The sequence below is a fragment of the Hippocampus zosterae genome, chromosome 1, assembly GCF_025434085.1.
Source record: "Hippocampus zosterae strain Florida chromosome 1, ASM2543408v3, whole genome shotgun sequence".
Lineage (NCBI taxonomy): Eukaryota > Metazoa > Chordata > Actinopteri > Syngnathiformes > Syngnathidae > Hippocampus > Hippocampus zosterae.
Window position 1 is genome coordinate 9882665 of NC_067451.1, and position 19576 is coordinate 9902240.

The 19576-nt window shown below is 39.9% G+C and overlaps 2 protein-coding genes across 2 annotated transcripts; both read right to left on the minus strand.

The window, feature by feature from the left end:
• Positions 1-722: 722 nt before the first annotated feature.
• Positions 723-7673, minus strand: chic1 (cysteine-rich hydrophobic domain 1). Its single transcript, XM_052074209.1, has 6 exons — positions 7505-7673; positions 6264-6318; positions 4048-4203; positions 3911-3967; positions 3246-3305; positions 723-2387 (listed from the first exon to the last, which is right to left on the minus strand). The coding sequence occupies exons 1-6, from the start codon at positions 7630-7632 to the stop codon at positions 2337-2339; spliced, it is 507 nt and encodes a 168-aa protein (XP_051930169.1). The 5' UTR covers positions 7633-7673; the 3' UTR covers positions 723-2336.
• A 1882-nt stretch (positions 7674-9555) lies between these two features.
• Positions 9556-18886, minus strand: cdx4 (caudal type homeobox 4). The gene is made up of 3 exons (XM_052072593.1): positions 18176-18886; positions 10776-10921; positions 9556-9958 (listed from the first exon to the last, which is right to left on the minus strand). Exons 1-3 carry the CDS (start codon positions 18675-18677, stop codon positions 9647-9649), a joined length of 960 nt encoding a protein of 319 aa, XP_051928553.1. The 5' UTR covers positions 18678-18886; the 3' UTR covers positions 9556-9646.
• Positions 18887-19576: the final 690 nt, after the last annotated feature.

The following is a 19576-nucleotide window of genomic DNA, read 5'->3' on the forward strand; positions in this document are numbered from 1 at the left end:
GCTATCAAATATTTCATGTATAAAAGTTTAGGGAACACTGATAGTCTGTCTCCTTTTTAGGAATCGAAGGCTGTAGTCTCACTTTAAACAGTGAATTGTGCTACGCAAACACAAATAAGGTAATTTGGTATCATTTTGACTCCACCTCAGGGACAGCAGTTACTATAGTGGACAGCTTATCATGTTATCAGGTTAGAGGACGCATGAAAGGATTAAAAACATGGACAAGATGCCCAAAGGGCTTTGCATTGGCTGGACAACAGTCCAAAAAATTGTTCAACATATTGTACAGACTGACCCCTAGTGGACAGAAACGCCTACTGTTAAAGGTTTCCTGCTCATGTTCTGTTCGGTCCCAAATGAGCAGAAAGTGTTGTATAATGTAACTGTTTATTACCTATAAATGTAGTTATGGGTTTGGATGACAGTAAATGTTGCACTTTCTTATCTTGGTGTTGGCGGGATTGCGCTGTAGGCCAGTGTGCCAGACGACATGGAAACAATTCAACAAAGGACCATAAAAAGGACTCTTGTGGCTCTAGCTTGACTTACTTTGAGGTCCATCGACCGGTTATACTGTTACTACTGCTACTTGACTTTTACACTTGTGTTCAAATAATTGCGGGCCGTCTTGTTAAAGTTAACGATTCTACCGCCACGACTTGCCTAACAAGATTTGGACGAGGCGTGTTTTGTAGAGCAGAGACAATTGACAACACATGAAATGTCCAAATGAGTTTTATTTGTTTTTTGTAAAAGGGGGGGGGGGGTAATAATCTGGGTAAACATTTAGAAGAAATGGTAACAGGACACAATTTCAGCCTGTGGGTATGTGGTTCAACTGTGGAGAGGCACTCGAGTTAGTATAAATTATGCCGCCATGGAAGAGGATCACAAAGAACTACCATCTGCTGCTTTACCAAGTAGCAGACGCTAAAATGACAGCATGTTGGGGTCAAACAAAACCGGAGGTCATAAACTCGGTTTGCATCATGAGCCAAGTTGAAGTCATAGTTTTCCTCTGAGCGGCCAGTATGAGTAAGAAGTTGCAAAATTCTGGACCTTTTAAACAGTGGGAACTTTGTACAGGAATTTTCACATAGGACCTTGACCTTAAAAGTGGCCCAATTCCAAGTCAACCAAATGTGGCCCAACCCAGAATACAGGTGAGTCTCCATGTTTGTAATGCAAGCCCAAAGTCACTGTGACCTCAATTCCAGTCGACAGCAGAGTGCAGTATAAGGGCAAAATGACTCCACCCTGAGACAAAGTGTGAGTTTTCACCCTTTTGAATTCTTATTCCACCAAATCAATATTACTCAGCATACTGTGTTTAGACTAGTGGGGCCACGTAAACCATATTATGGCCAAGACATGTTTTTGACTTTTAAGGTGCTATAATGCCCTCACATGTGGGCAAGAACTACCTGCTTAGGATAAAAATATTTAGGCTTGAACATGACACATTTCGTTTAAATGACCCCTACTTCCCATGGAATGCTTCTCATGTGGAGTATTTCCAATCTTTGCAATTATAACATTTAAAAAAAATCATAATCACATCACCAAATTTACACTAATTCTTCAGATTTTTAGCAACTATTGTCCAAGGAATTGGGTGAAAGCAAATGCTGGTCGGGAAAGCATTTTGCATTCGATTTTCTGCTCGGATGTAAACAACAAATCCATTTTAGGAAAAAAAAATATATTTTTTGCTTTAGTGTGACCTGTCCAGCCCCTGGGCTTCGACTTTTGACACCTGTGAACTCAACAAAAACGAATAATGACACACATGAAGGATTCCAATCTTCCATCTTGGCAAACATAACAGTTTCAACACTGTGGCACGCAGTTCTCTCGAACTACATATGCTGTATATGGCTTACAAGGTAAACAGGTCCACACGAACTCGGAAAAACTATTGTACAGCAATTCATTGGCAACAACAACAAATAAACAGCTTAATATGTAAACAATGGACATGAAGTTAATTATTTACACAGAAGGAAGGAAACTTGCCAAAATATGGATTTATACAGCAAAAAGCCAGCACGGCATTGGATTAGCCTTCCATTTTCTACTCTAAAAAAGAAACAAGGCCATAATGTCCTCTGCTGGGGGTATAAATGCACTTTCATGGGTTTTTACCCCATCATGAAATAGGGGTGCAACATGGAGGGGGGGGGGGGGGGCATGTCTCACTAGCTGTGCAAAATGCGCTCAAAAGCAAAGTGACAGTGTGGCAAGAGTGTCGTGTACAGCTGCACGGGTGGGGGGGGGCTGATTTTTCATTCTGACAAGGCACTGAAGTAGAAAAGGGGGTGCAAGTTCCATCTTCAGTCTGGTCTCAAGATTGGATACTTGGGTAAGAATTCTATAAGAATCACCTTTGTACACACACAAACAAGAAAATCATGTTACTTTCATTTATTAACAGTTGGCACTTGATTGTAATTAGTGCACTGTAGGTCAGTGGCACCGTGATGTCGTGAGAGAATCTGGTTTAGAGAATCTGATGACCCAAATACATTGGTCAACAGCAACTTTCTAGTCCGAGGTGGCTTCATGTGGGCCTAAATATATTGATGCTGATTTTTAAAAGTCTTGACCGTACATTTTTTTGTTTCCAATTTTGACCAAGTATAGCTTGCGCAAATTGGATTTTACCATGTCATTTATAGCTAACTTGTTGCAGGAGGGCCGCCGGCAAGACTCTTGTCGCTGCGCCGCAGCTTTGACGGACCGTCAAAATTTGTCCTTACACAAAAGCAATCCATAGTGCAAAAGAGATTGGGCACTGGACTGCTGCCCGAGAGAACTGTGCTAAGTAAGCTCACTGATCAGAGGGTCCCATACTACAAGTCAGAGATGGGGGGGGGGGGGGGAATTAATTTGTTATATTGTTTTTAGTGCTGTTAAATATGAGTTTGTCATTTTACAAAGCAATATGGTCTCGTTATAACTCATTCACTCCCAAAGACGTTTGTAAACGTCTTTTCAGACTTGGTCCAGAATTGGCTGGTACTGAATGAGTGTTAATAAGATGCCACTGTGTAGCCTTGGTACGATATAAAGTTGAATCATTTATGTTAAAAGGTCTTCTCTATAGTTAAATGATTTGGCAGTGTTTTTAACAGTGAATGTTACAATTGATTAAATGGAGATAACTCGCTGTTGGGAGTAAAGGATGAACACGTGCCTGGTGAATGATGTGACCAGTAGATGCTGTGCTTACTACTACTTACATATTCCATCATGTTGCTGCTCTCACATTTTCTTTTACTCAGCTTCCAGTGCAGGCCCAGCTGAACAGAAAAGACCAAATCAATAACACATGCAGTAAACACACACGCACAGACAGCAAGGGCTGTCTGGCGTGTGTGAGGTCAAACTGTGGCCAGACATGCTGAAGGGCTTTATGTCCACGCACACGCACGCACACACACACACAAAAAATGTTTCAGACAGACACAGACAACCAAATAGGCAAAGAGATTGATAGATAGAAACAGAGAAAGCCAGACTGAGAGAGGAACACAGTGACAGACAAACCAAGAGAGGCGCAAACCAACAAACTTAGAGACAAAGTCAAAGAAACAGACATTCACAGAGAAAGACAGACAGACACAATGACCGACAGACTGGGGAGAGATGCACGAAGAGAGACAGTTAAAAGCGAGGGACAAACAAAAATAGGGAGACGGTGACAAACAAAATGAGAGACAGAGGAAGAGACGGACAGTTACAGAGAGACGAAAAACAGACAGGAAAACCCAGATACAGCAAGACAATCACAGAGAAACAGACAGACGGCGAAACAAAGACAAAAAGAGACCGACATAGTGAGACAAAGATCCGACCAACAGACATACGGAGTGAGATAGACAAACAGACGAGGAAGTTAAGATACCTTGTGGTACAATCTGTTGTTCTCCCATTCTAACAACTTGTGAATGGACCTTCTTGTCTGCAGTAGGAGAAAACACCAATGAGTCCAGAAAGAAAAGCCTTGTTCGGGACACTCTGGTATTTTGTCTCTCGTCTGACCCTCTTGTTGAGACATATGACGGGCCACAGGCTGCATCCGGCCGTGCAGCAGCAACAGAGACACCCGCACAGCAGCCACTTGACGTTGACCGGCACGTTCTTCCTCAGGCAGGCGTTGACGCGACCTACACTGGAGCGGAACTCCTCCGGCGCCACCTGTGACCAAACAAATGTGAGAGCAATAAGATTTACTTCACTTCCAAATTGGGTCACGTAGGAGACATTCATTATTGTACTTGCAATTTTACAACTATATTAGTGCCAAGTTGGACTTAGTCTAGGTTCCAAGAAAGCCTAGCCTACAGGATCAAAATATTTATATATCATTTGATATTGCTTATTGTAATATAGATTAATTTTATATCTTGTTTGTTCAAAAATACGTGGTAAAATAATCAGGTATTTAATTGCAATAATTGAGCGTACACAATTACTTTTCCAAATTGCTCTGCCATATTTATTCATTAAATACTGATACATAAGGAAATCAGAATTTTTGTGCCTGCTCCCAAAAATTCGGAAAAATAATAGACCACCAGCACCCATGATAAAAAATCCTCGAGGTTTTATTGCAGCCATACTTTGCAACTCTAAATTCGTCTTACAAAATGACAAAAAAAAGCCCACTCTGGTGTCAGTGTCCCATATAAAACTTTTTTTTAATAGTTCACCCCAACCACACATTAAAACATATTACAAAACAACACCTGTTTTGTAATATGTGTATATGTGTTTCACACCTGTTGTCACTCAATAAAAAGCTGTTGTTGCGCCCAGTTGAGTTTTACTACAAAACTGAAACTGAAAACCGAAACATCACCGAAATGTCTAATGATATCATGTAAAAAAATATACACGGGTTTATTAGCTTAACGCTAACATCCTGAACCGGTGAAACAGAAAAAAAAATCCTGCTAAAATTTTCACCTACTTTACACACATGGAGCAGCATCACATACAAAGAGAGCACATAATGATACTCAGAGGTGCATTTTGTTGGCCTCATGTATAAATGCTTAAGTCGTTTTAAATTGGTGTCACAAGCTCAAAAGAATACCAATGTCCTTACTAAAAATTGTGTATTTTCCTTCGGCAGTGTAAATTCTCAAGTCACCCAGGTCATGGCAAACTGCAAAGGTTAATCGAGGGCAATTTGACTCTTGTTTGAGGAATTAGTTTTTTCCTTGTTTTCCCCAAAAAAGGTTTAAATATGACTCTAGGTGACGATCCTCTTAGGGTAATGAGATTCTCTGTGATCTTTGGGAACGACACCCTCGTGAGGATAAGCGCTTGAGAAAATGGATGGACTTTCTCTGCCTTTTCTTGCTCTTAATGCTGCTGCATTTCTTACAGTCCAGGTCAGTGCTGCCCGGCATGCACTAAAAGCACGCAGCTGTAAATTGGGTCTCAACAAGTGTGCTGTAAAAATATATATATATTTTTTAATGGTCACTTGAAATCTACGATATAGAGAATGATCAACCCCAATATATTGGACGTTGATGCTATCACGCTCTGTGATGTCTCTGAATACCCTTTCAGTATCTCAACAGTACTGGAAAGTTACATTTTCTGCACAGATGCCATCTCGCAATGTTGTCCCTGGCCTTGCAAGAGCGTGTCAAAGGCCTCAAAGGACAAGATAAGCAGCAGAAGCGCGGCCTGTGGCTGTGGCGGGCGGGCGGTTTGGTCAGAGCCAAGCTGAATGGATTGCTCATTCCTGGCCCCGAGTCTGTACGCCATAAAAGGGGGTCGTAATCTTTTATGACAGGATGCAAAGGTCTCTTTGCAAACAAGCAAAGAGCTGGGAATAAAGCCCAGCAGGGCCTGATGCGCACCCTTCAATCATCATAATTGTGAGCTCCTCCATCACATGTCGGCCGGTCTCACAATGCCGGAGGTGCGCTTTATTGCCCCGCACTTCCCTCGGACCCGCACGCGGCCCTGCAGCCTTTTTGTGCTCCTGCGTCTGACCCAGGAAACGGACCCTTTTCTTCTCGCCCTTACATTATTTCGTCACCTGGAGTCGGACCCGCGGACGCGACCGGCCTGGCCCCCCCTGGCGGCGGCTTACTCATTGACGAGGCCAGCGTGGGTGTGACCAATCTGCTGGCGAGGACGTTTGAATGGGGAAGACAAAAGAAGCGCTCGGCCTTTTAATTGTTCAACTGGAAGTGAGTGGAAAGTGCAAGAAAAGTCCAAACGTGCAAATGTACCTTTCCCGTGAGAATGGACGGGAACTCGCTATCGAATCTGTTGCTCAGCCCGAACCTGCACAAACACAAACACGGGGATAATGAACATTATGAAAGTACAATCAAGAGTGTCTTCTTTTTGGCATCCATAAAGAATACATTCAAATGCTCTTTTCTGTACAAATAGGTCAATATATTCGAGAGGGAAAAATGCCTCAAAATACAAATACCGTTTAACAATAATCTATGAAAATAGTAATACAAAAATAAATGGTGCAATCATGATGTCACTAATGAGACATGAAATAAATTGAAAGGCTATTTCAGAAATAAAAATTTAGATATATAATGAAAGCAAAATTTTATATAATAAATGAAATAATGAAATTAAAATGTATTTTATACAAGTCATTTAAAAAATGCAACTGTTAAGATAACAAATAATGTCATGATACAAAATACATTGAAATCCATTTAATAAAAACTATTAAAGAATGTTATTCAAAACAAGACAAATGCATATTCCAAAATATACGAAAAATAAGTCATTAAATTAATAAAAATGCAATACAAATTCCATCAAAGAATAAGTACCGTATAAAATTCTTAACGAAACTTACAATACCATTTTTAAGCATGAAACATTTCTCAGTAATAAGATTTTAAAATTTCTATAATTACATTGGAAAAAAATTGTATGATGGAAATAATTCCATGACAGATTTTCTTGAAAATATCCTAAATAAATTTAAATACAATCAGTAAAATGATACACAATACAAAATCGGTTTTTATACCTTTGATAGTCTTCGACAGCGAACGCAGTTAGCGTAGTAACAGATGACGTCACAACAAACGACGAAGCTCCACAGCATGACGCTAGACGTCCTCAATGTAAACACTGACATCAATCACGCTGGGACACGACTGAAATAACATCAACTTGAAGTCCAAGTTAAACGCGTGACTGACGTGGCTGTCAGTGAGCTCCTTTGCTAACGTCACATCACGTCACCCACTGTCTACAACGTCCTCGGTCGGCCGGACCACACCGTAGAACAGCGTCAAGTTATCGGTTGCCATGGTGACGCCAGGTGCAGGAGACGCTCGTTTCGTGTCTTAACAACACCCCGAGGGACAATTCTTGTTTACCAAATGAGCTACTTGGCTACCTAGCAGCTGCACAAGCTACGAGATGCAAAAGTGACCACAACAAAACACGACACCGTGACGAAACATGCGCAAGAAAGAAAAACATTTACACTGTGATGTGTCCGGCTCCGCGCATCACGACGGGATCCGGGCAGTATCTGGATAAGCACTCCTCAATGACGACACGTTCGTCTTCGTCGTCGTCTTCTAACTCGTAAATGGTATCAAAGTCCGCCATGTTGTGGCAGCGAGCCGTGACGTCATTCGCGAAGCCGCGCGCGCACGCCGAGACGTACGAGCACGAGAGCGAGCACGCAGGGTAGAGGCGTTAACATTTACCATTCCAATAATGAAATGTGTTCATTAAATGATAGAAGGATTGGTATTACAGTAAACCAGACGGATCGAGTGAATTTTAATCTTTAAAATGCTATATCATACATATGAATTGTCCATATATTGATTATAATGGCAATTATATGTCATTTCAGCAGATATACACCTATCAATGACATTTGCTGTTAATGAATTTAGAAAAGTTTTCTAAGTGTAGATGTTTGTTTTTTCTCAAACTACTGGACATATTTGAGTGAAAAGACAGAGGTGTCATAAATAATCCTAAGTGTTTTGACCCTCTGACCCAAGCACTCCATTTACAATGATGAATATTTCGTGAACCCATTTATTATATGGGGCTTGCAAGGTGCAGGATTCAATTGACTTAACAGGGCCTAATTTGTTAGGTGTACCCTTATTTAACATCACAAATTTCACTGACAATAACCCCAATAAGTAGGCGTTACTCATCGAAATACGAGTCCTCTATGGAGACCTCTGCTGTATTTATAAAGAAACTATGCATATACATTTTTTAAATTATAGTGTATACTGCCCATCATTAACATTACTGATGACCAAATGTTGTCAAGATTCCTGGCCTCTGGTAGAGGACCCGAGCTGAATGGGGGACGGACACCACCCGAGGGGTGAGATGAGTATTTTATATATATATATATATATATATATATATATAATTTTAGAGATTTTTTTGCATTGGGTTCCATTTAGGATTGGTTTCATTTGGGCTCCTTTAACATATGTTTAGAAAATATAATTGTTCATATTCCAAAATACATTGAATCACAAAACTGAAAATCAAAGATTTTTAAGTTTCAAGACATTCCCAAAAAGCTCCCCAAGGACTGACCGATGTTTGGATGGTTGGAGATTGAGAAAAGGTTGATCCTCCCGACACCACAGTTAGCAACTAACTTCTAGTATAGTTTGGCTAAGCATGCTTTTTTAGAGTCATCTCGAAATCAGTAATAATACCCATGACTGTGAATAAGTTTTTCTTTTTACCTTGGAGGTCTGCAAAACCAGTGTTCTCAAATTATATTCCAGTAGATCTTATCTTTTTTTTCAATTTAGCTTTACCAAAAACCATAAAACCTATTCAGAACGACTGAAGTAAAACTGAAATTTACATTTGTCGGACATTCCCCCACTTAAAGTGTTCTTACACAACAAATGAGTTTGTTGCAATGAGACTTTAAGTAACAAATGCTTTTTGTAAAAAAAGAAAAACAATTGTCCATTTGTTGCATTGTCCAATATTTTTTGTGTTTAATGAAACCTTTCCTTGAGGTCTCTGGGATTAACCTGTGAAAAATTGCTCCTCAAAATTACAAAATTGATCCTCAAATGAAGGTACCGATGACCAAAAAACTGCTCCACAACAAACATGCTATTTTGTTCATATTCTATTGTTCAGTATACATGACTGTATACTGTGTGTGTGTATGTATATATATATACATACACACACACACACACACACACATATATATATATATATATATATATATATATGTATGAAGTTATTTCTTGTAATGGATCAACTTGGCAAATTCTGCAAAAAAGTATTTTATGTACATTGTTAACATTGCCAGAGAACACCATTCTATACTATTCTCATCCACATTTTTTTTTTACACTGGAAAATTTAACATGATTGATTATTCCCTGAGTTTTCATATTTCACAAACAAAGATATTTCAACCCAAAAACATTTATATCTCATTAAAATTCACAAACAATGTCAAGCTTTGGAAGTTGGAACCCACTTTCCCCGCCTCCTGAGGTAATGGAACTATTGTATTTAAAAAAAAAAAAAAACAAGCACATTGTGTGAAAAGTCCTGCTGCAGTGTGTCGGAGTGCTCCATTTGGTTCCATGTGTTTGGTGCCACGTCACTGGCTGACAGTCACTTGCTGTATATTCCTGATGGGCGGCAACGTGCTCATGGCCTGTGCTGGAGGGGGCTGAGGGTGGGGGTGGGGATGTGGGTGAGGATGAGGATGAGGATGGGCATGAGGGTGAGGGTGGGGGGCAGGATACAGGGCGCCGTGGATGTCCGTGGGACTGAGCGAGCCCGGAACCGGCAGAGGGCTGACGGAACCCGGGTCGCTGTGTACGGAGCCCCCGCTGCCATCCGACTGGCCCATCTTCTTCTTGATCAGCTTGCGTTCCTTGGCACGCCGGTTCTGAAACCAGATCTTCACCTGCCAACAAGAGATACACATACGTATTTTATTTTGTCTTATACAGTATTATTAAGTTTTTATTTTATTTTATTACAACTTTTTTGGAATTGTGATTTATGATTTTTATTTTATTTTTATTTAAACTATCGACTCTTTTCTATATTTTAATTGTTTTCTTTAGTTATTAAATTTTACTTATTCATTTATTTTTGTATCAATGTTTAAATATTTTTAATTTTTAATTTTTTTATGTAGTCATTTATTGTTGTATTTATATTTTAATGTTTTAAATGTTATTTTAATTTATTGTATTTTATTTGCTGAGTAGTGTATTTTTTATCTTGTATTATTTCATTGTATATTATTTTTCATGTAATTTGATCTTATTCATTTCTTATTATACTGTGTTTCCTGTTTATTTGTTTTTATTTCATTTCTTATTGATTTTATTAACCCGACTGTATAATGCACATAACAGGAGAAACGTAATGTTATTAAAACTCTCACCATTTTTCTAAAGGCCAAATATATATATATATATATATATAGAGAGAGAGAGAGAGAGAGAGAGAGAGAGAGAGAGAGAGAGAGAGGGCGAGAGAGAGAGAGATGGATGGATGGCTAGAAAGATATTATTTTTCCTCATCAGTTATATATATATGTTTTTTTAATAATTTACCTATGTAAAAAAAAGATCTCTCACAAACTAATTGGAGCACAGGTGCACCACAATATGTCTTGAATGCAGAGAGAAAGATGCGGTGCTCAAGAAATCGGACATAATGACTCAACGAGGACAATCAAGGTTTGTTTCTTTGTGTGTTGCGCGTTCCACCTGTCTCTCGGACAGGCCCAGGTTGACGGCCAGCTCGGCTTTCCTCCTGATGGTGATGTATCTGTTGAAGTGGAACTCCTTTTCCAGCTCTAGCCGCTGGTGGTCCGTGTACACCACCCGATACTTCTCCTTCGTCCTTGTCTTCCCTTCATGGGAAAATAAAAACAGGCACTTGCAGTTCTTATAGAGCCGGGATTCTGAAACACTGTTATTATTGTTTGACAAATGAAACAAATTCATCATGTATCTAGCTAGCGAGCTAGCGAACTAGCAAGCTAGCTAGCTATCATCCTTCTTTCTATCTTGATATCCAGCTAGCTACCTAGCGTCTTTGTTTTCCACAATAAACCATTTGTAAATATCTGCTTTTACTTTAGAAAACAAAGGTAATCATTTTACGCCTTTTCTCATGTTCCAGACCAAACCAATCACTGAATTCTAATTTGTGTTTGCGCATTTTATGCACTGTCAATTTTAAATAAGGTCTTGTTTTGGAATAAAGGGATGGAAATCTTTTTTTTTTTCAATCTGATTCATTGGTTCATTGACAAAATAGTCGTTAGTTGCAATGTATTCGCCCTGTTGATGTTTTTGACCTTTTGTTATGCTTCAAATAAAGATAGAAAATTTGATTTTATTTTTTTTTTGTGGAAAAAACAACATCAATCACAATCGTGAAGTGGAACAAATTTCATACAATACTTTCAACTTTATTTTGAAAGAAAAAACTGAAAGCGGGGTGAATGATATTTTTCATCCTCACTCCAGAAATTCTCTCATGAATTTCGAATGATGCAATGTTGACATGAATGACTGAGAATTACAAATAGCCCACCTGTGTGCAATCGAGTCTCAGCATACAGTATATCTGTGATAGTTTCAGAGGTCTGTTAAAAAACTATTGGGGAGCACACAGCTTCATGAAGACCAAGTAACGTACAAGGCAGGTAAAGTTGCGGAGAAGCTGAAAGCAGAACTAGTATATGAAAAGATTTCACAAGCTTTAAGCTTCTCACAGAGCACCGTTCGATCAATCAAATTAAAATAGAGAGAGAACAGACCACTCCAAACCTACCAAGACCCAACTGCCCCTCTAAATTTTCACCCAAAACAAGAGTGCTGATCAAAGATGTAGCCAATAGGCCCATGATCGGCTATTAGCCCTACACTGCACACAAATGTGGCCTTCATGGAAGAGTGGCAAGTCAAAAGCCATTTTTCAAAGAAATACAGAAAAGGTCCCATTTGATGTTTGCCAAGCCACCTGCAAGACACAGCTAACATGTGGAAGTAGGTGCTCTCTTGGTCAGATGAAACCGAAAAGTAAAATGGAAAACGTGTTTGGCGTAAAAGAAACACGGCACATCACCCTGAACACACAATCCTCCTCACTGTCAAACATGATCGTGGCAGCATCATGGCCTGGAGCTGTTTTCCTTCAGCAGGAACAGGGAAGATGGTTAGAATTGATGGCAAAATGACTGGAGCCAAATACAGGGCCAAGAAAACCTTCTGGAGTCCACAAAAGATCGGAGACTGGGACAGAGGTCGACAAGATCATGATCCGAAACATCGAGCACAATCTACAACGGAATGGCTCAAAACGAAACATATCCAGGTGTTACAACGACCAGACCTGAACCCAATTGACAATCTGTGTTAAGATCTGAAAACACAAATGCCCTCCGTCTAATCTTCCTCTGCTGGGGCTGTTTTGCAAGAAAGAATGGACAAAAATGTCACTCTGTTGATGCACAAAACTGATAGAGACATACCCCAACAAACTTTCAGATGGAATCATAGCAAAAGATGCTTCGACAAAGTATTGACCGGGGAGGGGGGGGGGTCATTTGCCATGCCCCATTTTTAAAAAAAACAAACATATCGTATGAATTTTGTTCCACTTCGCCATATGTTACACTTGATGTTCATTCTTCACTTAAAATAAATAACATGCTATATGTTTGTTTGAAGCCTAAAATGGTTTAAAAAAAAACATTGCAAGGCACTGTTTATATGCACCCACATATTTATGTATATATGCATTTTATACATCACAAACATAGTAAGGCAGAAATATCTATCTATCTATCTCTATATACAGTATATATGTATAGAGAGAGAGAGAGATTCTGTGTGCTGGTGTGTCGTGAGATGTTTCTCAAGTGAAATATGTGCCTCGGTTCACTAAATGTTGGGAAAATGCACATAGACAGCCAGGCCTGGTCGGACCAGAATGAGGCGGCCGGCTGTCGGCATGCCTGGACCGGCCCTATCAGTTTCCAGCATCAAATCCGCATCTCTGCTCTTTGCTCTTCACATACGCAAATGTCCGCTTTGATGTGGACCTGCAAGTCACCTTCGCCAGGATTTCTAAACTCTTGCAGCGCGCACACACACACAGACATACACAAGCCAGCAGATAAAACCAGTCTGCGACATTCTCGCAAGATGGCCGGAGCCAAATAGAGGGCCAAGAAAATGTTACTGTTTAAGGTTAGATATAATTATATTTAGCTTTTCTTCAGCAAAATCATTTTCAAATGAATTGAGTGCAGCTGCTGCTTGATTCCCGCCCCCCCCCCCCCCCCCCTTCAATTCCAAGAGCAAGAAAACCAGACTTGTCCATTGCACGAGAAGGGAGGCTGGTAGCAGTCAAAGCAATCATGACAGATTAAGAACTTTAATTCAGGAACCCAGATCAACACTAAAATGCTTTAAATTGAAGACAACTTTAGTACGGTAATCATTTTTTATGAGACAATTGGGTTCCCAAGGAAATTGCCCGCGTTTTGTGAATTGGAGTCCCGTCTGCCTTGGCTCATTTTTTTTTATCTGTGGTTTGTGGCTTCAAATTAAGTATAACATGCACACAATAGCAATTTGTGGCCATGAAATGTTACGTTTTGGCTACAAATTGGATATAACAAGCGAATGAAACAGCAATTTGTCGTCATGCCACATCAATTTGTGGCCATGAATAATTTACAACTTGCAAGAAATCCTAAATTTGATGTTGGACTATATTCCATTCACTTGGCCAGACGTTCAAGTTGTTCATGGGAATACAAAACCCCCCACCAGTTGCTGTTTTGTGGCCTTTTCTACTGGCAACTGCACAGCTACTTGCTTTCCAGTGATGTTTCATTTGATTAAATCGTCTTTCATACAATGATTTTTTTTTTTACCATTAGGATCAATGTCAATGTGAAACTGAACTATGACGTATTCGAATTGAATTGAATACAACTTTATTGTCAAATGTGCTGTACATATGTGTAACATACAGCACAGATGAATATAAACCGATGTCCCCCCCCCAAAAAAACCCCACAAATTTGATTTTTCTTGGTCCCTCCTCTACGCTGCTATTTTTGTATTTTGCACTGCCAGTGTTCCCAACCCAAGTTTTATTTCGCTTTACTTTCACTCAAATAGTCATCTACTGTTCGTGCAAATCATTTCATGGGATGAATAAAAGGACCCCCAAAATTTATTCTCCCCCCTCCCATGCCCCAGCCCTCTCCGACCCATGCCACGCGTGTCTTCCCTCTCGTGGAACGCAACGCAGAGTAGCCCACGTAATGATGACGTGGCGCGCACGCCTCAGAGGTGCGAAAAGCGCCTCTCCCTCCTCGAAGGAGGAAGCGAGGCCGCAATATCAAAGCGAGGCGAGGTGTCGACAAGCTGCAGCCACGTCGCCCCACTTCGCGGTGTGACCCGCGCGCACACGGCAAACGCGCAAGCAGGTCACGTGACTTCCCACGCCTGAACACAAGCTGAGCCTGGCGCCTTCTCTCACCCTCTTTTTCGCCTCTCCCTCTTGACCTCCGCCAAGGCAAAAGACCCGTCGCGGGTCCGGGCCCCACGCACTCACGTTGCCACGTTCCCACCGCTTGCAGGTCATCGTCGCTATATGCTGATTTGACTCATTATTCATGAGTTTGCTTTGGAGAGCTTCTCATGGGGTGCTCAAGGCTCACTTTTGATCGTGAAAACGGATCAAATCGGATCCTCAAGTCATTCGATGAGGAAGTTAAAGGAAAAACAACAACAACGAGAAAATGCAATCAAAATATGCTCGGAAAAAAATATGTCATTTAAATCACAATATAATCATGAATTCAATATTAATTGTTATTTGATGCAGTGAATTACAATCAACTCAAACCATTGGTTTTAAAGATAATAAAAATAATCAAATACGCGTGTCAAATGGAGTATTCTACGTGACTTATACTGTATATTCTATGTGATTATGATTTATTTACGTGATTATTTACAATGAAAGAAAACCATGTAATTGAGTTCACTAAGAATACATATTTATTCTTTTTTTTAAATGGATATAGATTGACAAAACCAAATGCTCACTATGAGCCTATATGTCAAATATTTTATTTTACATTTAGTGTCATTTACAATGACTCAAGTAGGAAATTACTTGATAGGATGAAGAAAAAAAGAAAAAAATGTCAACTTTGCATTATTGTCACGATGAAACAACAATTCGAATAATTCTCATGTACTGTTGTATTATTTTTTATATATATCATTAAATTATGTTATTCAATACTATTTTAAATACTATATTAGTAACTTTTTTGTCTTCTTTATTCAAGCACACAAGAAGATCCTAGTAACGAATATTTTTTATAGCAATATCATCAACCATTTGCTACAGAATATCAGAAGGTATTTACACGCATGGGACAAAAATATATATATATATATATAAACAGTACATATACATATATCATGGTCACGTGTTTGACATTATGACATAATGACAAAACCCTCCTCAAAACTCACTTGTATTCTTTAGCATTCGACTCAGCATGACTTAGATTTGTTCTTGGTTTTACTGTTTGGTGCTTTCTACCGCCTTTATTACCGATTTGTCTTACTGTTTATTGTGCATGTTAAATTGCTCCATGTACAGCACTTTGTATGCAGCGATGGCTGTTTGAAAGTGCTCTATAAATACTGTTGACTTGACTTATCATCACTCCATATGAAAAGATGAGGTCCTTTCTTGACAGAATAGAAATAGAAAAACAATTAAATAACATATTTAAATTATTTCTTTGTGGAACAATTACCTTCAAATCTTTTTCCAAATACATTTTTATATTACCATAGGCTCCAGCACCCCTGCGACCCTTGTGAGGATAGGCCGATTAGAAAATGGATGGGTGTATGGATGGATAGTTCTAATCTTTTGTCAGAAAAACTATTTCATTCAGAAACAACAAACTGTTTCATAAGTTGTCAATCAGGCGCGTGCTCTTGCAACTCGCTTTTTGATCCATGTTCTTTGTTAGCAATGCTTATCACACATTTGTATGTATAGTTCATGTCCAATAATTGATTTATTTGCATAGGTTTGTATCCCTGGGAGGAAGTGCACTTCATTTGGGGCCTTGAGTTGAAAAGGAGCCAAATAACGTTTATGGGATTATTAACAGTGGAAAAATACACAGTTTAATACAGGGGGGAGCAACTTTTAGGAACCAGCTATGGCTCCTTGCCCTTTTAAGAATGTAGGATGCACTATTTAATAATAAGTCCAAAATATTGATCAAAACTAATCGATGTGGTTTACATTACTTGTCAAATGTGCTTTCCTAGGGGCGAGGAGTGGGGGTGGGCATGGGCATAGCTTTTAAGAACCAAATATGGGTTCTTTCCTCTTTTAATGCTCATCATGGAAAAATGTCAGGAAAAAAAGGTTCCTTATTCTATCCCCTCTCTCTTAAATTGGCGAAAGCACTGCAGGAACCAAATACAATTTGGGACATTGTCTTTTAAGTAAAAGAAATGTTTTTGTAAGGGAGCTGCAGGCTAGGGTGCAGGGCCTGTTTGAATAAAAATCACTGTCAAATTTAAGACAGTACAGTATGTAGATTCTTGCTCTTCTAAGGGTACTACATGCAGAATTTGATCAGGAAATATATCTTTCAATAATGAAATGTGGTTCCTTGGGTCCTACTCAGGGCATGCACAGTTTAATCAAGCAAGATTAACATTTATCAGCCAAGTATGCAGCATGCTTCATTGCTTTCGCAATTTGTTAAATACACTTCTCTAACATAAACAAAATAAACTTGACTTGACTTCTCTTAAGGGGAAAATAACATTTAGGAACCAAATACGGTAGACTACCTTATCAAGGATCAAAAACACTATTAAATGCGTATAAAATCCCCGTAAGGAACCAAATATGGTACTTTCACTCCACGAAGAGTGTAAAATGCACTTATAACCTAATATTGGTCCTTTGAAGATCTGAAAATACATGGTGTATTTTTTGGGAGAAATATATATTTTGGGAACCAAATATGGTTCTGGACATCATTAACATCCACCCTTATAAGGGAGAAATAATTCACTTGTGCTCTTTTATGGGTGTGTTTTAATACATTACACTGCAATCAAGTATGCTTCCTTAAGAAAGGGTGTGGAGGAGAGATCAAGGTTTGGAACCAAATATGGGAACTTTTCCAATGAAGAATGTCAAATGCACCGTTGAATAAGGAAACAAAGCCTTTCAGGAACCATGTACAGTATGGATCTTTGTCTTGTTAAATTTGCAAAATACACTCTTTAACAAGAGAAAAAAAAACTTTAAGGAAGTGTTCAAAAGCACGCATGCGAATAAACTAAAATGCCATGCTTTTTAACACGGCAAAAAAGTGCACTCTTTTAATAGGGATCAATGACTTTTAGTAACCAAATATAGTTCAGGACTATTCTGGGGGTCATTTACACTCTATTAGAAAAGAACGTTCGCAGTGAGGCTTCAAATATGGTACCCTTAAAAATGTAAAATACACTCTTTAATAGGCGAAAATATTTTTTTAGAAATTAGTATAAGCTTCTTCAGGCTAAGGTTACAAGATACACTTTATTAAAGGCAAATCACTGCAAGGAAACAAATGTCGCCTTTTGGAAAGTAAACTACACTCGTCATTTGAGTGGAAAATAACTTTTCAGAGGCAAATGTGAGACCTTGCCTTGTTAAGAATGTAAAATACATTCTAAGAAAAAAAAAGAAACCAAATGTGGTTCTATGGGCTTTAGAAGAGTGTCATTTCCACTCTTATTGAAAATTTGTTTTACAGCCAAATACCCTTCCCCATTAAAAATGTAAAATGCCTTCTTTCATAGGGGAACAATAACCTTAAGAGTTGGCTCTTAGTCTGATAATAAGTGCATAAAACACATGAAATGGCACGTGCTATAAGAGTGTAAAAAAAGGAATAATAACGTCAAGATACATTTATTCCCACGTCATACTAACATAATTTGCTCCAAACCATTTTTTTTTTGGTCACGCGTGCTTTTCTTTCTCAATCCCAGCTCATTGATGCATATTTTTTTCTGGGTGCGTGTCTCACCTGTGGAGGAGGACTGCGCAGTTTTGCTCATCCACTGGTATGAGTTGCGCCTTTCTCGGTCGGGCGACATATGCGCGCTCCCGCCGCCTCCACCGCCTCCACCGCCTCCGCCGCCGCCGCCGCCGCCGCTCCCGTCGTCCGTGGGCGGCGGCGGCTGCAGGAGGGCGGAGGCGGGCGGCGGGTGCATGTGGGTGTACTCGGCCGAGCAGTAGGGCACCTGCGCCGGCGACGAGTTGTTGACGGGTGTGGCCAGCGTGTTCGGGGGCACCATGCCGTAGGCGCTCCAATCCTCACGGGAGGGTCCGTACGCCGACGGCCCCCAACCGCCCGCCGCCTGGCCGTGGCCGTGCGAGTCCATGTTGGGGACGTGGTGGTATCCGCTGAAGTCGGGGTACTGTGGCGAGGACACGAAGTTTTGGGGGGGCAGGCTGATGCTGGATCGTCGCACGGGGCCTTGGTGATACATGCCGCTCTCTTTATCCAGAAGGTAGCCCACATACATGGCTTTGGCTCACGCTACGAGGAGGTTCGACTTGGAAAGAGTCTAAGGACACATGCTTGAAAGGGGGCGGGGGGTAGAAAAAGAGAAGGGAATCCTCGTGAAAGTGGTCCAAAATAGGGGTCCCCCCTTTTTTTTGTTAGTTGTAGTCCGTGCAGGTTGCTGGTGTTCTCACATGATGTGCTTGCTGCATAATGACAAGATACCACTAAAAGGCTACAAGCCAGCCGCCTTGACGTCAACTCCCTTCAACTCCCTTCCACATTTGCATCCAAATGAAAGTCCCCCCCGCCCCAACACACGCACCCACCCACCCATGCGAGGGGGCATGTCATCAGGTGACAGTGGGCCTTCTCCCCAAATTCATTCATTAACATGAGAGGCGCCAACCACAGGCCACAAAGCACAAAAATTGTGCACACATAAATACACACTGAAAATAAGTTTTGAAGTCACCAGGGCCATTCCATGAAAACACACCGTGGTTTAGATAAAAAAATAAACGACTGCATTTCTAATGTATCTAATATCTTTCATGAAAATATTAGAACATTTCCCCATATTCAAATGTATTTGTAAATGTACAATGTCTTTTTAATTCATTGATTTTTTTATTTTAAAGAAAAGTACATTTACCGCCCAATGAAGACAACATTATATTCGTTTTATAGTCTTGTTAATGTGGTTAAACGGTGCTTTTTTTCTAAGCTACAGTATACTGTACACATTTATTGTTGCTTCAATATATGCTAAAATGTTAGGTTACAATTAAGGTTACAATTTTTTTTTAATTTTCCGGGAAAACACAGCCCGCATTTCCACCACCTCCCAAAATAATGTCATGAACAGTTTTCACATTTCTCCAGTGTCTGTATATCAGTAGTAGAATGAAGCTGTACAGA